General features: G+C 36.4%; 2 protein-coding genes across 6 annotated transcripts; both read right to left on the reverse strand.

The window, feature by feature from the left end:
- Positions 1-571: 571 nt before the first annotated feature.
- On the reverse strand, positions 572-9760 carry LOC124402845 (CMRF35-like molecule 3). 4 transcript variants are annotated; one of them, XM_046876150.1, is made up of 8 exons: positions 9665-9760; positions 9267-9497; positions 3961-4293; positions 3558-3866; positions 3438-3486; positions 2590-2612; positions 2465-2501; positions 572-952 (listed from the first exon to the last, which is right to left on the reverse strand). In XM_046876150.1, exons 1-8 carry the CDS (start codon positions 9696-9698, stop codon positions 919-921), a joined length of 1050 nt encoding a protein of 349 aa, XP_046732106.1. In that variant the 5' UTR covers positions 9699-9760; the 3' UTR covers positions 572-918. The 4 variants fall into 4 exon arrangements, with proteins under 4 accessions (XP_046732106.1, XP_046732105.1, XP_046732108.1 ...); XM_046876149.1 differs by having other exon boundaries at positions 2465-2504; XM_046876152.1 differs by lacking the exons at positions 9267-9497; positions 9665-9760 and adding an exon at positions 4454-4689 and having other exon boundaries at positions 2465-2504.
- A 627-nt stretch (positions 9761-10387) lies between these two features.
- On the reverse strand, positions 10388-16076 carry LOC124402844 (polymeric immunoglobulin receptor-like). 2 transcript variants are annotated; one of them, XM_046876147.1, is made up of 18 exons: positions 16036-16076; positions 15545-15871; positions 15140-15448; positions 15015-15063; positions 14720-14742; positions 14592-14628; positions 14346-14368; positions 14219-14258; positions 13897-13919; positions 13772-13811; positions 12473-12570; positions 12308-12337; positions 12146-12201; positions 11967-12047; positions 11678-11731; positions 11436-11504; positions 11232-11291; positions 10388-11123 (listed from the first exon to the last, which is right to left on the reverse strand). In XM_046876147.1, exons 1-17 carry the CDS (start codon positions 16070-16072, stop codon positions 11235-11237), a joined length of 1353 nt encoding a protein of 450 aa, XP_046732103.1. In that variant the 5' UTR covers positions 16073-16076; the 3' UTR covers positions 10388-11123; positions 11232-11234. The 2 variants fall into 2 exon arrangements, with proteins under 2 accessions (XP_046732103.1, XP_046732104.1); XM_046876148.1 differs by lacking the exon at positions 12308-12337.
- Positions 16077-22095: the final 6019 nt, after the last annotated feature.

The following is a 22095-nucleotide window of genomic DNA, read 5'->3' on the forward strand; positions in this document are numbered from 1 at the left end:
CATCGTAGTGCTTTCGAGTTTTATTTCTATTTTTTATTCATTTACGTCACTTTAAGGTTTGCATGACACTCAGAGCCGAAAATATCTCATTTACACACACATTTTTACATTGTTTATAAATAACTCTTCTGTCTTCCTAATGTGGTGCAATTTGTGGCTCTGTGAAAGACTGTGTTCGATTTTATTTTTTTTAATATATAACTTTCATGAACTTCCCTTTCTCTACAGCATTCTCTCTAGCACACACAACATAAAAAGTATTATTATTTATACATATAATTATTATATACATATATTTAGGTTTTGACTGTGTCTCTTCCTTATAACATCTCAGGGAGTTTTTCAGTGCCCCGTTCACCACTGGCTTAATAATAAGAGATAAACTTATAGGAATTCATTTATGATGCCAAAATGTGTAGTTGCTTTCTATTTTATTCTGTGAAGCTGCTTTGGGACAATGTCTATTGTTAAAATGTGCTATAGAAATACATTTGAACTGAACTGATTTAATTCTGTAACATCTTAGAATATCTCATGTAGTTATTAAACATGTCAGAAAAACAGAAACATGTTGAAGAATAACACAATCTTTATTACAGTTAATAAAACAATAGTATACAAATGTAGCACTTAGTGGTTAAAAATCATCTAATAGCCTGAAAATGCTCTTTATGCTGTTTAACAGAAAAATCCACCATTGGCTGAGAACGTAAATTATGTGATTAGATAGATAGATAGATAGATAGATAGATAGATAGATAGATAGATAGATAGATAGATAGATCGATAGATAGATAGATAGATAGATAGATAGATAGATAGATAGATAGATAGATAGATAGATAGATAGATAGATAAAAATGAACACGTTGAATGTTCCAGCTTCTTAAATCTGCAGTTCCACCAAGATCACATTCTTCAGTCGTGTGCAATGCAGAACTGCAATGAATCTCTAAAACATAAAAAAAAAACACAGCAGGTAACAATCACAATGTATTTTACAGCATATGCTCAAGTGTCTCACTTTTTCACTTCCAGATTTTGTGCAGTTTCATAACAATGTTGATGGCTTTGTATACTATACATATTTAAATAAAATAAATATGTGGAATAAACAAAAGGGAACATTGAATTAACATATTATCAGACATAACATTAATACCACTGACAGGTGAAGTGAATAATATTATCTCTTTACATTGGCACCTTTCAAGATGGAAGGTATAATATGCAACGAGTGAATCAGTTCTTGAAGTTCTCAACTTTGAGAAAAAGGCCAAATTGTGGGTTCTAGATGACTTGGTCAGATCATCTCCAATACATTATGTGTTACTTGGTGTTCCTGGTACAGTATGTACTAATTAGCTACTGTAGCACACATTGCTGGAAAAGATCATGCTGGCTATGATGGAAAGAACAGACAGTGTTCAGCCAGAGTTCATAAACTCACACTTGTCTACTGCCAAAAGCTCATACAGTGGGCACTGAGCAGTAGAACTACACCACTGATCAATCGAAGAAATTGTCCCGGTCTGATGAATCCTGATGTTTATTACATTGTGTGGACAGCGAGATGCATGTGTGCTGCTTGCCTGGGAAAGAAAGCAGCCCTGTGTAATGTTCTTCTAGGTCAACTCTGATATGGATATTATGATGAAACCTACAGTACCACCCACCTAAACACTGTTTAAGAAGAACTACACTCTCTCATGACTATTGTATTTCTTAATTGCAATTGGTTTCTTTCAGCAGGATAACATGTCCTTCACACAGCACACAATGATCAATAATGGTTCATCAGATGATGATGACAGGAATCACCAGTAGCAGAAGAGAGGCCTCCAGAGAACAGTAGATCTGGGTCTCTATACTATAGACACACATTTTTGGCACAAACTGGCTGAATAAATTACAGTGCATAGGATTAATTCAGTGGATTCATCAAAGATTCATTTATCTGGAACCAATTCAATATATCGCCATGTTCCTGAGAGGTTAAGGATCATGAACAGACAGTAACCATACCTCAGGTTTAACCTGCCGACCCTGAAGCTGTGAGGCTCTAGTGCTACCTGCTAAGCGCCACCATGTGGTTTAAAGCACTTAGCAATTGCAATAAAGTAGAGCCATAATTTTAAACAAAGGGATTCCAGAGTAATTTATAGTTGCACATATAATGTGTAACTGTAAGAGTCTCCATTCCTTTAGGGCACTAAAGGAATATAAAATCTAAAAAAAACCAAAAAACAACAACAACAAAAAAACTAAAAAAAAAAAAATGGAATACATTTCATTGAATTCCATCTTATTAATAATACAGGTAAAACTGACTTTCAAAATGTGGACACATGGTTCAAAACCTCATAAATGAACTTCTAATTAGGCTCAAGTTTGACCAGATGATGGCGCTAAAGCTTTGTCAGCACTTGGCCTAAATTTGTTCTGAATGTTTTTTGACACTCACGTGGTTTCATCACTGTTAGAATCTGTAGTCTCAGATGCTGCTGTAGGTGAGAAATTATTACAATTAGAAATGTGTTAAGAGAAACAGTTACACTAAACTTCTCAGAAATGTAGAAATGATATTACCTGCACTGGGCTTCAAGACAGATCTATTTAAAACATAAAATTTAATGTACTGTAAGAAATTATGGCTTGACTACTTCAAATATTTGACTTCATATTATACATAAGATTTTGGTAAATCCAATCCTTTATAGATAGAAAATTGAGAAAAAGACAGCCTTTAAAAAGCTCAACATCCAGTTCAGTGCTCTGATTCATGAACTGGAGAAGTAACTCAGACACACTTGTTTGTCTCTCAGCATTGTGTGAATGTGTAAATTACAGATGCATGTAAAAGTGCATGTTTTAATGAATCTACTGGCCTGCATAAGATATGAAAAGGTTTCTACTAGCAAAAAAGTATCCTGTGTAATAACATGGTATCATTGCTGCTAGATACTGCAGTTTCAGATCCTGATGTATGTGAGAATTTGATTTTTAATCAGAAATGTGTTAAAAACAGTTTGCATGAATTTTCCTGAATATATATATCTGATGTTATTGGAATTGTGCTTCAGATCAGATCTGAACAAAACATAAAATAAAATGTAAGTAAGTAAATCCTCATTAGTTACAGTGTTTTCCTTCACACATACACATACATAAACTGGTAATTACTGCAATTACACAATCAGGCAAAAGACCTGGGATTGTAATGTACAGGTGTTCCTAATAAAGTGGTCAGTAAGATTTTATGACAAGAGACATTAGTACTAGCAAGATAATATCTCATGTACTGTTTAAAAGATTCAGTAACATGGTGTTACACGTTGAGCAATTAAACATTCTTCTTTGAATAAGTTAATAAATATAGAAAAACTAAATCTGAAGAGAAAAACAGTGTGTAAATAAAATGGATCTTTCCTACTTACGTGTGTGTAGTGACATGCTGAGTGTTTGTAGTCACTGCTGAAGTCACAACTAAGAAAAAAAAATAGTGTGATTTTTATCTTATCATTAGTTAAAGTAGGGATCAGTGTTTGTGAGGATACCTGGAGGTGGATCACGGACACTGATGTGAACAGGAACCTCCAGATCTCCTGCACTGCACCAGTACCAGCCACCATCACTCTTCTTCAGTCCACTCATCTGCACACTGAATGAACTTTTCCCATCATCACTGATGTTCACTGCTGAATTCTGGGATATGTCAGTCCTCGTCACTGAGTTGCAGCTTCTGTCTCTGAATCTGCACCACTGCTTCTGTGTGTTCTGATACGCAGCGCTGTAGAGACACTGAACTGTGACGCTGCCTCCTTCATCACCACTCACACTGCTCTCCTTCACAGACAGATCAGGAGCTGAACACAAATATATAGTCAATTATGTATTATTAATATTTATCAGCATAACACTGCAAAATTCACGAATTATTTGCAGATTGTAACTTAATACCTGCTTTTACTGTGATAGAAAGTTGTTCTGTAACATCTGGCCCGAATATTCCTTCTATCTCTACAGCACACCAGTATGATCCAGTGTTTCCTGTCTGGAGATCTTTCATAGTCACAGTAAAGAGACTCTCAGATGGATTATCAGTTACTGTCACTTTCCCCTGTGTCTCGTTGGCATACGCCTGAATTGTGCAGTAATTGTATGCTGAATCAGCATCATAGCACCAGTATTTCCTATGATGTAAATATTCCCTATCATAAGGACATGGGATGGTAACAGATGCTCCAGTTTGAAGACTTAACTGTCTGTATGCTGACTGAGAAATGACAACATCTGCAATCAGAACAGAAAAACACTACTGTTACTCAGTAACAATAAAATATTTGATATTACTGATCTTTGACTTCAGTACTTTACTTTTTTGTAGTATCAATGGTTTATTCTGTATATTACTGTAACATAGGATAGAAGAGTGCATTAAAAATGTACTTACTTGGAATGAAAAGAAAAATAAAAACGCAGCTCATGTTTGTTCTCAATTGTTCTAAGGTTGAAAATACTAAAAGGGTTTTTTGTTTTTGTGTCCTGCTTCTCTGTGATCTTGTTATTTTGGCAGTAGAAACTCGAGCAGTTCCTCTTCCTGCTACTCATACTATATGATCTAAAACCACAGTGTGCCTTAAGTTAGTGACTTTTTATTTCTTATTAGTTTGGGTAAAGTGAAAAACAAAAGCTGATGATTGAAAATGACCCAGAGGTTAGAAGGTTTACATCATAGAGCTTTCGAGTTTTATTTGTATTTTTATTCATTCATGTCACTTTTTGATTTGCATGACACTCAGAGCCAAAAATATCTAATTTACTCAGAGATTTTTACATTGTTTATAAATAACTCTCCTGACTTCCTAATGTGACGCAATTTGTGGCTCTGTGAATGACTGTGTTCCACTTTCTTTTCTTTTTTTTTTTTTCATTTATATAAACTCCAATAACCAGCAGACACTTTAGCCTTCAAATATATCTTTCATGAACTTCTCTTTCTCTACAGCATTCACTTTAACACACACATCTTAAAATTACTATTATTTATAAACACATGTAGCACTCAATTGTTAAAAATAGTCTAATGGCCTAAACAAATGCTCTTTATTCTGTGTAACAGAAAAATCACCATTGACTGAGAATGTAAATTATGTGATAGATAGTGGTTTAAGATGTTAGCTTTCTGATTTGAAGGTCATACGCTTAAATCCTAGAAACACAAAGTTGCACATTCCGAGCCCTTAAGCAACCTCAACTGTTCAGTTGTATAAATGAGATAATTGAAAGTTGCTCTGGATAAGGAAGACTGACAAATTCTGTAAGTATTCGTCCTTCACTTACACTGCAGTGCTAAGTGAAGGAGGAGTGCAGGGGTAAGTCTGTGACAGGCAGAGTTTCCAGATGCAGTGATTCTTTATTGCTAGTGATCTCCTTGCATGATTTAATTGAATAAAAATCAAAAACTGTGAGGATCACATCTGGACATTGGTGGCGTCATAGCAAATTCCCTGAGTGATTCAAATATTTTCTAAGCCTCTGAATCTTTCAAAACATCTTTTTACTAAGCATAGTAACAAATTAAAACATATGGTTTTGATTATTTGAGGTTTTGATTATTTGAGGTTTTGATTATTTGAGGTTTTGATTATTTGAGGTTTTGATTATTTGAGGTTTTGATTATTTGAGGTTTTGATTATTTGAGGTTTTGATTATTTGAAAGTGGGTTTTTTGGGTGGAATTTTACATTCAGTGGAGGACATGTCATCCAGAGGGTCACAGACCTGTCTGAGCAAACTTGCGAGCAACCTTCTTTTTGACGGGCGTATAGTAGCATTCGGGTCTTGCATGTAAACCTGGAGATCACAGACACAGAACTATACATTGGCTGAGTTATTGTTAGATGTGGTCCTGTTAGATTTAATACCATATGTGCTCTTTGTAGGTTATTGCTGACTATAGACCTTCTGCTTATGCACAATTTTTCTAGCTTGCCTCTAAATATTTAATAAAAGAAAAAAGCACCAGAGCAGATATAATTTGGCACTGATTTTAACTTCAGTGTGTTTTGGCACTGCCACAAAAATCAGCTGTACCTTTATTGCTTACTTTCTCAGACATCTACCCCATTTGCCCAGCATGTTGTTATAATCTTAAACAATAACATTTATTTATTCAGTTGGACACTTAGCTGTTTGTTTGATGTTTTTGTTTTACTTTCACAATTACATCTAAGATGTTTAGAGGTCTATGTCAATTTTTGCCTGTTTTGGCCATTTCAAACAAGTATTTTTTATTAGTCAATCAGCATATATAAGTTGATGATGCACAAAATCCTGTTGATGAATGACCAGAAATGTGATGACAACAAAATGCCCCATTGATCTTCATTGAAATCTGTGGTCCTGCTGGTGTTTATAAATAACTCTCCTGACTTCCTAATGTGACGCAATTTGTGGCTCTGTGAATGACTGTGTTCCACTTTCTTTTCTTTTGTTTTTTTTCATTTATATAAACTCCAATAACCAGCAGACACTTCGGCCTTCAAATATATCTTTCATGAACTTCTCTTTCTCTACAGCATTCACTTTAACACACACATCTTAAAAATTACTATTATTTATAAACACATGTAGCACTCAATTGTTAAAAATAGTCTAATGGCCTAAACAAATGCTCTTTATGCTGTGTGACAGAAAAATCACCATTGACTGAGAATGTAAATTATGTGATAGACAGTGGTTTAAGATGTTAGCTTTCTGATTAGAAGGTCATACGCTTAAATCCTAGAAACACAAAGTTGCACATTCCGAGCCCTTAAGCAACCTCAACTGTTCAGTTGTATAAATGAGATAATTGAAAGTTGCTCTGGATAAGGAAGACTGCCGAATTCTGTAAGTATTCGTCCTTCACTTACACTGCAGTGCTAAGTGAAGCAGGAGTGCAGGGGGTAAGTCTGTGACAGGCAGAGTTTCCAGATCCATTGTTTGGTCTGTGGATCTTATTGTTAGTTCCTGACTTTTTGTCTATTTAGCTTTTAGATTCAGCCTGCTGATTTTGTTCCTTTTGCCTTTGGGCCTTATCAAAAACTCTGTGTTTAACCTGCATTTGCTTAATTCAGCACTTTACATTACAATTGGATTGTATAATTATTCATGCAGCTATTTAATCAAAAGTAACTCAAGTACTTCCTCTTACTGATAGCATTTCAGTGTTGTTTAAAACCACAGTGTGCAGTGATAAACCAGTATATAAGTGATATACCAGTTAAAGTGATGGAATGTCTGATATGCTGTCACGAGGACAATAAGAGTTTTATTGGGTTTACTTGATTCATTGTGTTGTGGTGTAATTTGTTACAGCTATACATATTTTAACATCTTTTAAATAAAATTTCAAAACTGAATCTTTGGTCTATAATACAATTGAAGTTTGATTTTCTTTACCAAAGTGTCAGGTGTCTTTAAAAGATGTGCTATAAGATGATTAACACATTTCTGTATGTAGCTCTTTCTTTACTGTACTTACAGTCACAAAATGTCTTTTACCCACATCTTGCAATTCTATCACACTGTGGTGCTTAAAGGTTAAGTTTCCTGAATTTTCTGTGTTTACATCCAGTTATTGCTGCACAAGGGGCTCACACCAGATACTGAAAGCAAAGGTTTCAGAAATTTTTGCCCCCTCGGGTATGTAATATTATATATTAATTTTTTTTTACAAAAAATGGCCAAGTATTATTATTTGTGTCTCATTTCTTTGATTTGGCTCACTTTATCTACTCTTAGGATTTGAGTAAAAAAAAAAAAAAAAGCTTTTTGTGTCATAATTAGGCAGAAATACAGAAATTTCTAAACGCTTAACACATTTTCAAGCACCACTTTAGACATTTAGCAGGTCAGGAAAACAGAAAAAAATATAGGAGAATAACATAAGCTTTATTATAGTTAACAACAGTATAGGAATATGTAAAAAAAAATTTAACTTTCTCAATGGTCACTAACTTAATATTCCATAAGAAGTTATATAAGAATCACATTTGTTTAAAAAAAGCAAATTAACATAGATTGGGAGAGATAGAGATGGAAAGAATGTGGTTAATTGACTTGTAAGAGGGCATCAGGATACTGTGCTCTATCAGATATATAAGGAATAATACACATAACAGTGCTGTTTTTAGGAAAAAATAAATAAATACGTTGAATGTGCCTGTTCTTAAATTCTCAGTGCCTCCAAAATCACATCTTTCAGTTGTGTGCAATGCAGAACTGCACATCATTTCTGAAACATAAACACACCAAAAAACAATCAAATTGTAAATTGCATTAGTATGTGAAAAGCATTTATGATGTTATGCAGTTTCCCTATCAGAAAGGGTTCCACATTAATATTTTGTAGGACGTTAAGAACCTTTAATTATGCAGTAAACTTGTTTCTTATGTTATTATATATTACAATGGTCAGAAGATTTACAACATGAGAAATTTAGACTAGCAAGACATCTCATGAACTGATCAAACGATTTAATAACAGAGAGTAGCATTTGGCGCATGTTCTTTGAATAAATGAATAAATATAGAAACTGTAAATCTGCAGAGGAAAACAGCGTGTCTAAATAAAATGGATCTTTCCTTACGTGTGTGTAGTGACATGGTAAGTGTTTGTAGTCACTTCTGTTGTCACAACTAAGAAAAAGAAAAATAATCAGTGTGAGTTTTATCTCATCATTAGTTAAAGTAGGAATCAGTGTTTGTGATGATACCTGGAGGTGGATCACGGACACTGATGTGAACAGGAACCTCCAGATCTCCTGCACTGCACCAGTACCAGCCACCATCACTCTTCTTCAGTCCACTCATCTGCACACTGAATGAACTTTTCCCATCATCACTGATGTGCACTGCTGATTTATGGGATGTGTCAGTCCTCCTCACTGAGTTGCAGCTTCTGTCTCTGAATCTGCACCACTTCTTCTGTGTTGTCTGATACGCAGCGCTGTAGAGACACTGAACTGTGATGCTGCCTCCTTCATCACCACTCACTCTGCTCTCCCTCACAGACAGATCAGGATCTAAACACAAATATATAGTCAATTATGCACTGTATTATTAATCTTTATCAACATAAGAACAAAATTCACGAATTTTTTGCAGATTGTAACTTAATACCTGCTTTCACTGTGATATAAAGTTCTTCTGTAACATCTGGGGTTTTTCCTTCTATCTCTACAGAACACCGGTACCATCCAGTGTTTCCTGTCTGGAGATCTTTCATAGTCACAGTAAAGAGACTCTCAGATGGATTATCAGTTACTGTCACTTTCCCATTCGTCCCATTTGCATACGCCTGAATTATAAAGTAACTAAGTGTTAAATCAGCACGATAACACCAGTATTTCTTATGATGTATATATTTCCTATCATAAGGACACGGGATGGTCACAGATGCTCCAGTTTGAAGATGTAAATGTCTGGATGCTGACTGAGAAATGACAACATCTGCAATCAGAACAGAAAAACACTACTGTTACTCAGTGACAATAAAATATTTGATATTACTGATCTTTGTTACATGACTTTAGTACTTTAGTCTTTTGTAGTATCAATGGTTTATTCTGTATATGAATGTAACATAGGATAGAAGAGTGCATTAAAAATGTACTTACTTGAAATGAAAAGAAAAATGAAAACGCAGCTCATGTTTGTTCTCAATTGTTCTTATGTTGAAATTACTAGGACGGTTTTTTGTTTTTGTTTCCTGCTTCTCTGTGATCTTGTTGGTTTAGCTGAAGAAACTCGAGCAGTTCCTCTTCCTGCTGGCAACACTATATTATCTAAAACCACAGTGTGCCCTAAGTTAGTGACTTTTTTTTGCCCTTAAATTTTAATAGAGTGAAAAACAAAAGCTGATGATTAGAAAAGTAGACCCAGAGGTTAGAAGGTTTACATCGTAGAGCTTTCAAGTTTTATTTCCATTTTTTATTCATGTCACTTTTTGATTTGCATGACACTCAGAGCAAAAAATATCTCATTTGACAATCGACATTTTTACATTGTTCATAAATAACTCTCCTGACTTCTTAATGTGACGCCATTTGTGGCTTTGTGAAAGACTGTGTTCAATTTTTTTTGTTGTTGTTGTTTTTAACTCCAATAACCAGCAGACACTTCGGCCTTCAAATAAAATTTTCATGAACTCGACTTCCCTTTCTCTACAGCATTCTCTCTAGCACACACAACATTGAATTATTATTATTTATTATTTATATATATACATCTTAGAATATCTCATGTAGGTATTAAGCATGTCAGAAAAACAGAAACATGTTGGAGAATACCACAATGTTTATTACAGTTAATAAAACAATAGCATACACATGTAGCACTCAGTGGTTAATTTTTTTAATGGCCTAAAAAATGCTCTTCATGCTGTGTAACAGAAAAATCACCACTGGCTGAGAATGTAAATTATCTGACGGACGAACGGACGGACAGACAGACAGTTAGATAGACAGACAGTTTAGATAGATAGATAGATAGATAGATAGATAGATAGATAGATAGATAGATAGATAGATAGATAGATAGATAGATAGATAGATAGATAGATAGATAGATAGATAGATCGCTCAGTGGTAAGATGTTAGCTTTCTGATTTGAAGGTCATAAGTTAAAATCCTAGAAACACAAAGTTGCACATTCTGAGCCATTAAGCACCCTCAACTGTTCAGTTGTTAAAATGAGATAATTGAAAGTTGCTCTGGATAAGGAAGACTGCCGAATTCTGTAATGTATGTATCTTAATGTTGTGGATCATCCACTAGACACATTAATTCATCAGATTACAGTACATAATTCAACATTGTGCTGTAATCTTTATTTGTTAATAATATTCATTAGACACATTCATTTCAATCCTTGCATTTATACACAAATGTAATTAATATATAGGAACATATATAGTAATATATAGGATGCTAGATTATGGAATTGTTATTAGCAGTGAATTGGTCTTTTCTGAATAACTGAGCGTCATGCGACTATGATGTACGATGAACATGAACCCAGTAGAGATCCCTGAGGCACCACCCACAGTTTCCTTCCAGCCAAACAGTACATCAGTCTCTAAAGAGAATAAATACAGTTGCTGAGTGAAAGGTTTGTAATTTTACTCTACATACAGTATTTGAGTGGGTTAAGATTATATACATATATTATTTATCTATCACACACCTTTTACTGGCAAACTACACTGCTGTAGATGGTCTCACCCTCAACAACATTTGTAGACACCTAAAACAGGATATAAATAAAGAATAATAAGAGTCACAATATTAAACCAGTCCCTGGCAGTGAAGTGTTTATTATAGATTTATACATTTAGATTTATAGCTGAGATTCTACTGGAATCAACTTTATTTAAAAGAATTCACTCACAGTTTTACTTTTGGAAGCAATTTTTACAGAACTGTAGGTCACGTCATCGTTATCTTTTAATGCTGAAGACTGTGGACATAAGAAAATACATTAATAAATCTTCAGTAATAATGAATACATGTTTATTTATATGAATGTATTAAATAATAATAATAATAATAATAATAATAATAATAATAATAATAATAATAACAATCATTTGCAAATCAATGTTGAATTGGACTATTGAATTGCTGTGTTACCTCTGGCTTAGTCACAGTGCTGTATATAATGGGGTCTTCAGCTGTAAATGTTGGCTGTTTCACACACACACACACACACACACACACACACACACACACACACACACACACACACACACACCACATTGTATGATATTAATATTTACGTAATGTGTAACTGTAATCCAAACCTGCGTAGACATAAGAACATTTTTGGGCTCTTTATTACATACACACTGCAGTTAAATAATTACACTGAACATTATAATACACAAACAACCGTGCTGCATGCTTTATAATGAAGCCAAACCTGCTCCAAGCTCTTTTCTTTTGATGTATTTTTTCTTGACTTTTTCTTAACAATTAAACTGTATGTTTCCTCACACTCTGCCTGAAAAAAAAAATCATGACGATGGTAATGATGATGGCGATGGTGATGATGACAGGTCAATAAAAATGCTGAAGACACTAAAATATGTTATTACTTACTGCATGAACAGTGGTGTCACTGATCCTCTCTCTGGTTTTGATTTGATTCTCTGATTCTGGCAGTAGAGAAGAAAGAAAAAAACTTAATACATTTACTCTCGATCTCTTTACTCTTATAATAATAATAATAATAATAATAATAAAAATAATAATAATAATAACCTCTGTGCCACCAGAAGGCACCCTCACCTGCTACACAAAGCACAGGGTAACATACACTGACTGTAAAGTCTAGACATTTGCACACCAACTAACATGATCCTACTGCTGCGAACCCAAAAAAAAAAAAAGAAAAACACAAAAGGATGACAGACCAGAGACACTTACTGCATTTCTTTCTTTTTAGGCAGATGCTGATGACCAGGATCACCAGTAACAATAAAAAGGCCACCAAAGAACCATAGATCAGGGCCTCTACATTCTCACTATAGACACACAATAGTTAGCACAAACTGGCTGAATTAATTGCAGTGCAAAATAATCATTCATTCAATCAATAATTCATTCATCAGCAGCAGCAAAATGATGCTACTGGCATGTCCCAGGTCAGGAAACAGGAAAAGACATCAGGGTCCCTGAAGCTGTGCTACCCTAGCACAGGGGTGGGCACATTGTTTTGGCTCAAGGTTTTATTTAATTTCAATAGGAACAGTGTTGCTGTTGACACTTTTTTTGGCAGCATATCAAAGAATTAGTAAGAGAATTTCTAGAATCAGGTCCTGTGGGCTGAGGAGACTAAGAAAAACATGTTTGGCTCAGATGGTGTGCAGCATGTGTGGTGATGCCCTACTGAGGAGTACCTAGAAAGCTGTGTCTGGCCTACAGTCAAGCATGGTGGTGGTAGCATCATGGTCTGGGGCTGCATGAGTGCTGCTGGTACTGGGGAGCTGCAGTTTATTGAGTGAAAAATGGATTCCAACATGTACTGTGACATTCTGAAGCAGAATATGATGCCCTCTCTTCAGAAACTGGACCGAACAGCAGTTTTTCATAACAATAATGAGCCCAAACACACCACCAAAATATGACAACTGCCTTGCTGAGGATGCTGAAAGTGAGGGTGATGGAGTATGTCTCCAGACCTGAACCCTATTGAGCGTTAAGTGTCTAACATCCAGCAGCTCTGTGATGTCATTATGGAGGAGTGGATCCCAGCAACAACTTGTGTTTCTCTGGTGAAGTCCATGCCCAGGAGAATTAGGGCAGTGCTAGATAACAATGGTGCTCACTCAAAATATTGACATTTTGGACACATTTTTGACATGTTATATATAATTATTAGTAGATGCGCTATAGTTTGATTATTTAGAAAGTGACTGATAATTTGTGACAATATTTTATGTTCATATTGATTTAAACAGTTTCTTAAGCATGTTCTTTTAGCACCACTGCTGCTACGTGAAAATGAGGTACAGGGTAAGTGGAAAAAAGGGAATAAAACTTTTGTCAGTGACTAGAATTTTGGAAGGTACAGGTAAACCTGCCTTTTAAAATGGTAAAAGTTAAAAGTTCCCAAAGTTATAACTATAAATGTACTATACATTAGATTTAAATCTGACTAAATAACAGCTCCAAAGCTTTGGCAGCACTGGTCTACATTTGTTCAGAATGTTTTTGGACACTCACGTAGTTTTATGGCCGTTAGAAACTGCAGTCTGAGTTGCTGCTGTGGGTGAGAAATAGTTAAAATTAGAAATGTGTTTAAAGGAACAGTAACACTCATTTTCACAGAAATGTACAACTTAAATTACCTGTGCTGGACATCGAGACAGATCTGTTTAAAACATAAAAGATAATAAAGTCATTTTGGCCGTGACTAATTGAAATATTTGATTCCATACACACAGTGTACATAAGAGCCAGGTAATTCCAATCCCTTGTGTTTTTCAGTCGACTTTTTTCACGTTACTTTTATCAAATGAGACAGAAGAACTAACAAGATGTTATTTTATGTACTTGTCACTTCATCCTGCACTGATTAGTGAAATTTAGCGCTTGAACTTTTTGCTAAACGATCATGTGTAATGATCACATGATTACTTAAAGCAAAAGATCAAGTGTGTTTACACTCACATGGTTTTATCGCTGTTATGCATTGGCGCGTTAGATGGCACTGTAAGTGAGACATTTTTCAAAAATGAAAACATGTTAAGAATAACATTCCGCACTAACTTTCCTAAATATGTATATCTGATGTTACCTAAATTGTACTTCGAGACAGATCTGTTCAAAACATAAAAATAAATGTCAAAGTAAAGCGTCATTTTCTTAAAACCCATTCAAAAGATCATCGTGATTACAATCCCTTTATTTAGCTGTGTAATTGCAGTAATAAACAGGTGAACAGGTTTTTCTATAAAGTAATATCAATAATAGAAAATAGAAAATCTACACATCATAATCCAAACATGTTCTTCAAGTTCTTCAAAAAGTGTTTTGCACGTACGTGGTTTCATCACTGCTGGAAGCTGCAGTTTGAGATGCTGTGATGGGTGAGAAATGATTTAAAATTAGAAACGTGTTAAGAAAACAGTTAAGAAGAAGCACTAGTAAGACATATTCATCTGATTCTACCTGAGTGTTGCTTTGAGGCAGTTCTGTTCAAAACATGAAAGAAAAAGTGGGTATGTACAGTCTGGAAAATTCACAAGAATTTTCATGATACATAAAGATAATGGATTAAGAAGCAGGTGTACAGGTGTTCCTAATAATTTTGACATAAGAAAAAGAACTAGCAAAATGATATCTCATGTATGGGTCCAAAGATTCAGTAAAACTGTGTTGCACATTGATTACATACATATTGAAACTCTGTAAATCTGCAGAGGAAAACAGCATGTCTAAAAAAAAAAACCTCTTTCCTACTTACGTGTGTGTAGTGACATGGTGAGTGTTTGTAGTCACTCCTGTAGTTACAACTACACACAGAAAAATAATCAGTGTGAGTTTTATCTCATCATTAGTTAAAGTAGGGATCAGTGTTTGTGATGATACCTGGAGGTGGATCATGGACACTGATGTGAACAGGAACCTTCAGATCTCCTGCACTGCACCAGTACCAGCCACCATCACTCTTCTTCAGTCCACTCATCTGCACACTGAATAAACTTTTCCCATCATCACTGATGTTCACTGCTGAATTCTGGGATGTGTCAGGCCTCGTCACTGAGTTGCAGCTTCTGTCTCTGAATCTGCACCACTTCTTCTGTGTGTTCTGATACGCAGCACTGTAGAGACACTGAACTGTGACGCTGCCTCCTTCATCACCACTCACACTGCTCTCCCTCACAGACAGATCAGGAGCTGAACATAAATATATAATCATTTATGTATAATTAAGCTTACCAACATAAGAACACAATTAAATTCACTAATTGTTTGCAGATTGTAACTTAATACCTGCTTTCACTGTGATAGAAAGTTGTTCTATAACATCATGTGTTATTCCTTCTATCTCTACAACACACCAGTATGATCCAGTGTTTCCTGTCTGGAGATCTTTCATAGTCACAGTAAAGAGACTCTCAGCTGGATTATCAGTTACTGTCACTTTCCCCTGTGTATCGTTGGCATACGCCTGAATTGTGCAGTAATTGTATGCTGCAGCAGCATGATAGCACCAGTATTTCTTATGATGTATATATTTCCTATCATAAGGACATGGGATGGTAACAGATGCTCCAGTTTGAAGACTTAACTTTCTGTATGCTGAGTGAGAAATGACATCTGCAATCAGAACAGAAAAACACTAGTATTACTCAGTGACAATAAAATAGTCAATAATATAAGATATTACTGATATGTGATACTTCAGGCTTTTGATGTATTATTGGTTTATTCTGTACATAAATGTAAAATAGGAAAGAAGAGTGCATCTGAAATGTACTTACTTGAAATGAACAGAATAAAAATGAAAACGCAGCTCATGTTAGAATTGTTCTGAGGTTTCTTGCGTCCTGCTACTCTGTGAAATTGTTCATGTGTCTATAAAAGCTCAAGCAGTTCCTCTTCCTGCTACCTACTGTATACTATCAGGGATGGGCAGTGTTTATGACACATGTATTTCAAATATGTATTTAAAATTTAAAATACATACTACATACTTTGTAGCAAAATACTTTAGTGTTTTGTATTTTTGTATGTTTAAAATACTGTAAAAGAGAGAGGCTGAGCGAGAGTGTTGAACGTTAGAGGGGGACGTGACTGGGGGTTCTCTGACACCATGACTGAATTCACACATGCACACACACACATTTCACATACGCATGGATATCACACGTACGTCAAGCAAACGCCATGTGAAACAGTAAAACTCACATATAGTTTTTATATAGTGCATTTCTGGTCACACACGCTAACTATTTATATTTCTATATCTAGAAGTGGCCACTGCTGCTTTCAAACATGGCTACTACGGACTACACTTCCCTTTTTCTACATCTCGCGCTCTCTCTCTCTCTCTCTCTCTCTCTCTCTCTCTCTCTCTCTCTCTCTCTCTCGCTCTCTCTCTCTCTCTCACACACACACACACGTACACACACGTACACACACGTACACACACACAACATAAAATGATTTTCATTTATTAATTTCAATGCTCAATGTTACTAATTTTTAAACAAATGTGAAATTATTTGTTTTTGACCAGATTTGCTCAATTTTTCACATATTAATAATCTCTGTGAGTTCTTTATAACAAAGATGTGGTATAGATCACTAACATGTCATTATGTACTGCTGAAGGAAAACAAACAATCATAATATGGGTATTAATATGATATGAAGTCTCACATTCACTGTAAGGTTTTGTGTAGGAAATGTTATTATTATTATTATTATTATTATTATTATTATTATCATATTATTATTATCATTAATTTATGCAGCATTAAACAATTTAACATTCATTCAACAATTTCTTTTTTTAATTATAAATGTGTCCATAAACTAAAGTTTTTTGGTGACTATTAATTATTAGTGGTGAATTAACAGTGAATACACACCGCTGATGTTTAATGATTATTAAAGGTAAAACTTTTATGAGGAATAAATAAACTGAATGCTATTCAAGTTAGCCATTCATCAGACATGTGAATGTAAGTCCATGAATATACACATATGAGAGAACTATAAAAATACATAGATTTGCTAGGCATTGGAATTGCACTTATTGCTTGCAAACAGCAACAATTAGTTTTTTCTTACATCTATATTCATGTTGTGTAGGTTCCTGGTGAATACAGATGTTGTACTGAAGGGCTGGACTGCTGTATATCATGTGAATGGCCATGATGACATTATGTGTAGATAAAAATGTTTTGCATTAGCTTTAGCAGTTAGCAAGAAACTGGTCTTAATTCATTGACTTAGGGTCACATGCAGACTTTCTGACAAGCAGACCTCAAGTGGTCAGAATTGGAAATGGAAGTAGTTCTCCTCCACTTTGACTCTGAGAACTGTTCACCTTATTTTAGCCTTTATTCCTTCCATCCTTCATTCATTCACTCCCTTTGATATATGCAGACTTATCAGGATTCTCCTTTTTTTTTCTCTTTTTAAGAGAAATTCTTAAAGCTGGACATAAAATGGTGAAGAATCTATAGCGATAGAATCAATCCCAGCCACAAACTGTTTAACCTCCTTTCATCAAGAAAGAGATACAGGAACATAAGCACCACAACCAGCAGGTTCAGAGCCAGCTTTTTTCCAGCCACCATCACCCTACTAAACTCCGTTACTACACCGGCACTACACCTTTAGAACACTGTATAAACACTGTGTATAACCTCTGTACAGCTGTACATACGATGTACACATTGCATATTGTAAATGAATAGACCCCTCAATCTCTACACACTATGCCTTACATACATCTGCACTTATATTTTATTTATGTGTGTGTATCTATATACCTTACATACTGTACATTCTGCCTAATATTTCACATATGCATGTACATATACTTAGTGTACTATTATTTAGCTTTTTGCACGTTTTTTTGACTGCCTAAGCCTTATACGCTTTTACTTGTTGTACCTTTACAACAGTGTCTGCACATTTTTCACTGCCATAGTGTAACGGCTCCTGTAGGTTTTCTTCTGATTAAAAGAATGACGCTTCAACTGATGTCGTAACGTTTAATCTTTTCACATAACGTCATAACACCGTAATAAACTGAAACAAACAAAATAACATATAGATACATACAGTATTTCTGTTTTTACCACTGTTTAACATGTTGTTTCCTACTGAACCAATATCAATACACAAGTATATTATTACAAATTAACAGATGAAATCTAACAATTAAACCACATACCGTGTGCGCTTTCCAATCCGAAATACAGGAGACATCAAAATATATTTATATAGGCATTCACTTTTCACAAACACTTTTTACTATAGGATGCGTGCATTTCTTTGTGGATCGGAAAACTAAAATGGCTAGCTAGATCATGTGACAAATTCAACCAATGATGAATGTAAATCTCCTGAAGGTGTCACTATTACACAGTTTTATAACACAATTTCCAAAAAAAACATTTACATTTACATTTACATTTGCGGCATTTAGCAGACGCCCTTATCCAGAGCGACGTACAAACGTGCTTTAAATCTCTAGTAGTGAATAAATCTACACTGGTATGCAAGAATACAAACTCAATATAAATATAACTCGAATTCTACAAACTTGGAAAGTGCTAATTTAGGTATTTCAGGAAGAGGTAGGTCTTCAGTCGTCGCTTAAAGATAATCAGGGACTCTGCTGTACGGACATCTAGGGGAAGTTCATTCCACCACTTTGGTGCCAGAACAGAGAAGAGCCTTGAATTGTACTTACCTCTCATTCTGAGAGAAGGTGGTACCAGTCGAGCAGTGCTGGAGGATCTCAGACAGCGTGGTGCAGTGCGAGATGTGATGAGGTCACTGAGGTAAGATGGTGCTGGTCCATTTTGGCCTTGTAGGCAAGCATCAGTGTTTTGAATCTGATACGTGCAGCTACTGGAAGCCAGTGAAGGAGCGCAGCAGTGGGGTGGTGTGGGAAAACTTGGGCTGATTGAACACAAGTCGTGCAGCTGCGTTTTGGATCATTTGCAGTGGACGAATAGCGTTCAGGGGAAGACCTGCCAGCAGAGAGTTGCAGTAGTCCAGTCTTGAAATGACAAGAGACTGAACAAGCAACTGGGCAGCCTGTATGGACAGAAATGGTCGAATCCTTCGGATGTTATAGAGAAGAAATCGACAAGAACGAGCAACATTAGCGATATGTGGGAAAAAGACAGTTCATTGTCCATAGTTACCCCAAGGTTACGAGCAGTGGCTGAAGGGAGAGCAGAGAGTCATGAAGTGTTATTTGTAGATCTTGACCTGGAGATGAATCACCTGGGATGACCAGCAGTTCTGTTTTGCTGGGGTTGAGTTTAAGTTGGTGAGCCCTCATCCATAAAGATATGTCTGACAAGCATGCTGAGATCCGAGCGGAAGCTGTGGTATCTGATGGAGGAAAGAAAAGATGAGTTGAGTGTCATCTGCATAGCAGTGATAAGAAAACCCATGTGAGGATATGACTTCACCAATGGAGTGGGTATAGAGGGAGAAAAGGAGGGGACCAAGTACTGAGCCTTGTGGGACACCAGTGGTGAGTCTGCATGGGGCAGATGTGGATCCTCCATGTTACCTGGTATGAGCGACCTTCCAGGTAGGAAGCAAACCATTCCCATGCTGTTCCGCAGATACCAAGGCTCTTGAGGGTTGACAAAAGTGTCTTGTGGTTGACTGTGTCAAATGCTGCTGAAAGGTCCAGAAAGATAAGTACAGATGACAGCTTGGCTGACCGAGCAGCATGTAGTTTCTCAGAAACAGCCAATAGGGCCGTCTCTGTGGAATGTGCCGCTTTGAACCCAGACTGGTTCGGATCGTGGAGGTTGTTCTGTGAGAGATAGACAGACAGTTGGTTAAAAACAGTGCGTTCAGAGATTTAGAAAGAAAGGAAAGGAGTGATACCGGTCTGTAGTTGTTGATGTCTGATGGATCCAGAGCGGTTTCTTCAAGATAGGAATGACCCTTGCTTGCTTGAAGGTAGTTGGTACATAGCCAGATGTTAATGACCCATTGATGATTGTGGAGATGAAGGGCAGGAGATCTTGCGTGATGGTCTGGGCGTAGTTGAAGGGATTGGATCTAGAGGACAGGTGGTGGGATTGCAGGATCGGATGACTTGCAGTATCTCATCTTCTGTTAAGGTTGAGAAGCTTGATAGAGACGTAGTGGATTGTTGGCTGTGTTGTGTAATCATAGTTGGAGAGGAAGTGAAGGTCTGGCAGATTTTCCTAATCTTCTCATCATAGAAGGAGGCAAAGTCATTAGCAGTCAGGAGGATGGAGCAGGTGCAGCAGGGGTTTAGTAGAGAAGAGAAGATGTTGTGAAGCTTACGAGGATCTTGTGCAGAGGCCTCAAGCTTTTCCTTGTAGAAGGCAGTTTTGGCAGAAGTCACCTCCAAAGAAAATTTGGTCAGGAGTTCTCGTCGATTACTGCGCAAAACTTCTGACAGCCACGGTGTGGGACAAGAAGTCTTCTTGGGTCTTGTAGTCAAGGGACAAAGGAGGTCCATGGTTGAGGAAAGAGATGAGAGGAAGGAGTCCGTAGCAACGTCTAAGGGTAGAGAGGAAAAGGAGACGGGTCAGGAAGAGATGAAAGAGTACATGAAGTTACAGAGGAGGGAGATAGAGTGAAGGTTAGGACGGATAAGAGAGACATGTAAATTATTTTTAGGTTGAATAGGAAGAGTGATTAAAAGGAAACCAGGTGATGATCAGAGATTGGAAGTGGAGTGGCAGTCATGTCTGTAGCTGGAGTAGGACGGGTGAAAACCAGGTCCAGGACATTTCCTCCCTTGTGTGTTGGAGGGCAGCTGTTAAATGTCAAGGAGAAGGTATTCAGAAAAGGCAAGAGGCAAGATGACTGAAGTTTGTCGGATGGGAGGTTGAAGTCACCAAGAACTGTCAGCGGGGTGCCGTCAGAGGGGAAAGTACTGAGGAGCGTGTCCATCTCTTCTAGGAAGTCCCCAAGGGGACCAGGAGGCGGTAGATGACAATGATGAAAAGGTTGATTGGAGAGGTAACTGAAACTGCATGAAATTCAAAAGAAGAGATGGTTAAATGAGACAAAGGGAGAGGTGTGAAACACCATCTCCGTGATAAAAGTAGACCTGTACCACCACCTCTACCAGTTTCTCTTGGTGAATGAGAGAAAGCATAGGCAGAAGACAGAGCAGCTGGTGTAGCAGTGTTCTGTGGGGATATCCAGGTCTCTGTAAGTGCCAGAAAGTCGAATGTGTAGTGGGAAGCCAAGCCTGTGATGAAGTCAGCTTTCCTTACAGCAGACTGACAATTCCAGAGCCCACCTACCACCGCTGTTTGAGATTGAGACAACAGGGAAGGGTAGATGAGGTTACTGACGATGTGACATCTGTTCTGTGGATAGGAACGTCTGTGTCTGTAAGAGATGACTACATCTCTTACAGATGAGGTATAATGTACAAAACATTTGTACATTATACCTCATTTGTGAACTAAATATTTTTCCACAATTTAAATTACTGACATACTTTAAAATAATTACAACCTTTTCTAAGACAGCTACACATAGCCTTATAACTATTTACTTGAACTTTTAAACAGTGTCTGGGCATTTTATTTCTTCATATTGATTTACTGTACATGCGTAGCACCCCCTTTGAAAAAAATAACTGAAATCAATCGCTTTCTGTAACCATGAATGAATTTCTTACTTCTCTCTGCTGGAATTTTGGACCACTCTTCTTTTGCAAACTGCTCCGAATCATTTAGATTTGAAGGATGCCTTCTCCCAACCGCTGTTTTGAGATCTCTCCACAGGTGTTCTATTGGATTTAGATCTGAGCTCATTGCTGGCCACTTCAGACCTCTCCA

This window comes from Silurus meridionalis, chromosome 20 (genome assembly GCF_014805685.1).
Source record: "Silurus meridionalis isolate SWU-2019-XX chromosome 20, ASM1480568v1, whole genome shotgun sequence".
NCBI lineage: Eukaryota > Metazoa > Chordata > Actinopteri > Siluriformes > Siluridae > Silurus > Silurus meridionalis.

Coding starts and splice junctions, on each gene's coding strand:
- LOC124402844 (XM_046876147.1), bottom strand. CDS start 16,072: ATGAGCTGCGTTTTCATTTTTATTCTGTTCATTTCAA. Junction 12,338..12,472: donor CCTAAAAAGAAAGAAATGCA/GTAAGTGTCTCT, acceptor TGCTTTGTGTAG/CAGGTGAGGGTGCCTTCTGG. Junction 11,732..11,966: donor AAGAAAAGAGCTTGGAGCAG/GTTTGGCTTCAT, acceptor TGTGTGAAACAG/CCAACATTTACAGCTGAAGA.
- LOC124402845 (XM_046876149.1), bottom strand. CDS start 9,698: ATGAGCTGCGTTTTCATTTTTCTTTTCATTTCAA. Junction 3,487..3,557: donor TGTCCGTGATCCACCTCCAG/GTATCCTCACAA, acceptor TTTTTTTCTTAG/TTGTGACTTCAGCAGTGACT. Junction 953..2,464: donor TCTAACAGTGATGAAACCAC/GTGAGTGTCAAA, acceptor TTTATGTTTTAG/AGATTCATTGCAGTTCTGCA.